The following is a 2,771-nucleotide window of genomic DNA, read 5'->3' as shown; positions in this document are numbered from 1 at the left end:
TGAGCTTTTACTGCCTTATTGCAATGTTCTGGTTTTATACTATTTTTCTTATCTCTCAGTTGACTTTACTTTTACTACTTACTAAGTTGGCGTACTCACATTACTCCTTGCACCCTGTGTGCAGATCCAGGAGTTTTGGTCACGCTAGTGAGGGTTGATTGCTTTCCAGCAGGCTGTTTGGAGTTGACTAGGTAGTTGCTTGGCGTTCGCAGCCCAGTGTTTCTCCTTCCTACCTTTACTTTCCTTTGTACTAGCTTTGTACTAGACTGTGTAACCTTTTTCATACTCTTACATGGATTTTTAGATTCTCATGACTGGTGACACCCTGATGTCGGGCTGTGTTGTTTCCGCATTGTTCTGTTCTACTCTTTGTTATGGGATTTATAGCTTATTTATGACTTAAAAATGAATTATTATAACTGTCTTAATTGGTTTGGGGGTTGTGTCGGCTAGCCTTGTTTCATGAGAGGCACCATCACGATCGGGTCCGGTTTAGGGTCCTGATACCAAGTGTTGAATGACTTTGACAAATGGCTATGCAAATCTATCATGTGTCTTCATGCATGGAAAACTAGGTACACTTGTTAATATTGAAGCCAAGTGGACTAATATATTTGGACAAGTGTTAAAAGACTCTCCACACTTGTCATACATGTAACCTCCCTAATTGCCTATAAATAGGATGATCATTAGCCATCATATTCACTCAATTCTTAACCAATAATTCATCTTGCTAATCATTATTTTCTTCCTACAATATTTTAATTTCTGTAACAGCTACAGAAAATACCTTCATCTTCTCTTCTTTCTAGGCAACTATTTGGTGAAAATTCTATACTTCCAGCCACGAGTGCACGTGTTTGGAGGTGCTATGGAACCTTGGGGAGCGATCGGTCTTAACGATTTGCACCTAGTCGGGCCGAAATCACTTTCAAGGCAGTGGCTTGCCACGACATAGTATTTTCTTATAAGTTGTTCTTTCCTTCTTGTTCTTAGTCAATATTATCTACTCATTTTTCTTACAATTTGAAAGCGATTTCGCATATAATAATGATTAATGGCCACTATTTTGAACAAAACACTTCCTGATCTCTCAAAGCTTGAGCTTTTAGATTGAAACAATTATAAGCATTGGTCCTAGAAACTTTTAATTTTCTTTGAACAATTAAAAGTTGATTATATTTTGTTTAACGATCCTCCTGCTGATATTGTTGCTGATAACTCTAATTCTGCCAACATTGTTGTCGCTGATGATGTTGTTAAGAAGAAATTTGAAAAGGATAATAAAATTGTGAGAGGGCATCTACTTAACCATATAACTAACCCTCTCTTTGATTTGTTTATAAATTATAAATCTGCTAAAGTCGTATGGGACAATTTGGAGAAGAAATATGGTGCTGATGACGGAAAAAAGAAATATGTATTTGGAAAGTGGATCAAGTTTCAGATGGTTGATGATAAGCCAATCATGGAACAGGTTCACGAGTATGAGAACTTGACTGCTGATTCTTTGAACGAGGGCATGGAGATGTGTGAGATTCTTCAGGCAAATGTCCTGCTTGAAAAGTTTCCATCTTCCTGGAGTGATTACAGGAATCAACTGAAACAGAAAAAGAAAAACTTAACTCTTCAAGAACTGATCAGTCATATGAGGACTGAGGAAGCAAACCGTCTCAAAGATGAGGAGTCTGAACGACTTCAGGACATGTGAAGAAGCAGAATTACTTCAATAAGCCGAAGGGCCATATTCAAAAGTCGAAAGGACCTTGCTAGTCTGCGGCAAAATTGGTCACAAGGCTTTTCAGTGCAACCAAAGACAAGGACAAAGCTCAAAGATTGGAGGAAAAGCTCAAGTCCAAGCTAACCTTACTAAGGGTGGTGATGTCATTGTTGATGTGGTTGTTGAGGCAAACATGGTGGCTAACAAGACTGACTGTATACTGGACACATGCACTTCAAGGCATATTTGTGCCAACAAGGAGCTGTTTCACGACTTTGAGGAATTTGCTGATGGCGAGTTTGTCTACATGGGTAACTCCACCACAGCTAGAGTTATGGGTAAAGGAAGAATTCTCCTTCAGTTAACTTCTAGAAAAACCTTAGCCTTGAACAATGTTCTATATGTACCCTCCATTCGTAGAAACATAGTTTCTGGTGTACTTCTCAACAAAGTAGGTCTTAAACTTGTTTTTGAATTTGATAAAGTTGTTATTTCTCGTAGAGGAGACTTTGTTGGGAAGGGTTACCTTAGTGGGAGTTTATTTGTACTGAACATTGCTCAAGAGATTACTAATAATGCTAGTACTTTCAATTCTGCTTATATTGCTGAGTCTATTGATTTGTAGCATGGTAGACTAGGTCATGTTAATATTGCTCCTATTAAAAGACTTAGAAAAATGGAATTAATTTTTGCAATTAATTTTGATAATTTTTCTAAGTTTCCTATTTGTGTAGAAGCAAAACATACCAAAAAGCCTTTTAAAAATGTAACTAGTAGAAAAACAGAATTGTTTGAACTAGTACATTCAGATTTAGCAGGTTTCAAGAACACTGTTAGTAAGGGTGGAAAGAAATACTACATCACCTTTGTAGATGACTTTTCTAGATACACTAAGGTATATCTTCTTAACTCAAAAGACGAGGTTGAAAGCATGTTTTTGAAATACAAGGCATAAGTAGAGAATCAATTAGACAGAAAAATCAAGAGGCTTAGGTCTGACAGGGGTGGTGAATATAGTACTAATACTCGAAGTCTTTTATGAGAAAAATGG

At 37.1% G+C, this 2,771-nt stretch overlaps 1 protein-coding gene across 1 annotated transcript; it reads left to right on the top strand.

The window, feature by feature from the left end:
* Nucleotides 1-517: 517 nt before the first annotated feature.
* On the top strand, nt 518-1,711 carry LOC142174598 (uncharacterized). Its single transcript, XM_075240422.1, has 2 exons — nt 518-575; nt 1,173-1,711. The coding sequence occupies exons 1-2, from the start codon at nt 518-520 to the stop codon at nt 1,709-1,711; spliced, it is 597 nt and encodes a 198-aa protein (XP_075096523.1).
* The last annotated feature ends 1,060 nt before the right edge of the window (nt 1,712-2,771 follow it).

This window comes from Nicotiana tabacum, chromosome 20 (assembly GCF_000715075.1).
Source record: "Nicotiana tabacum cultivar K326 chromosome 20, ASM71507v2, whole genome shotgun sequence".
NCBI lineage: Eukaryota > Viridiplantae > Streptophyta > Magnoliopsida > Solanales > Solanaceae > Nicotiana > Nicotiana tabacum.
The sequence above is the reverse complement of the archived record's forward strand: the minus strand, read 5'-3'. Positions and strand labels throughout refer to the sequence as shown.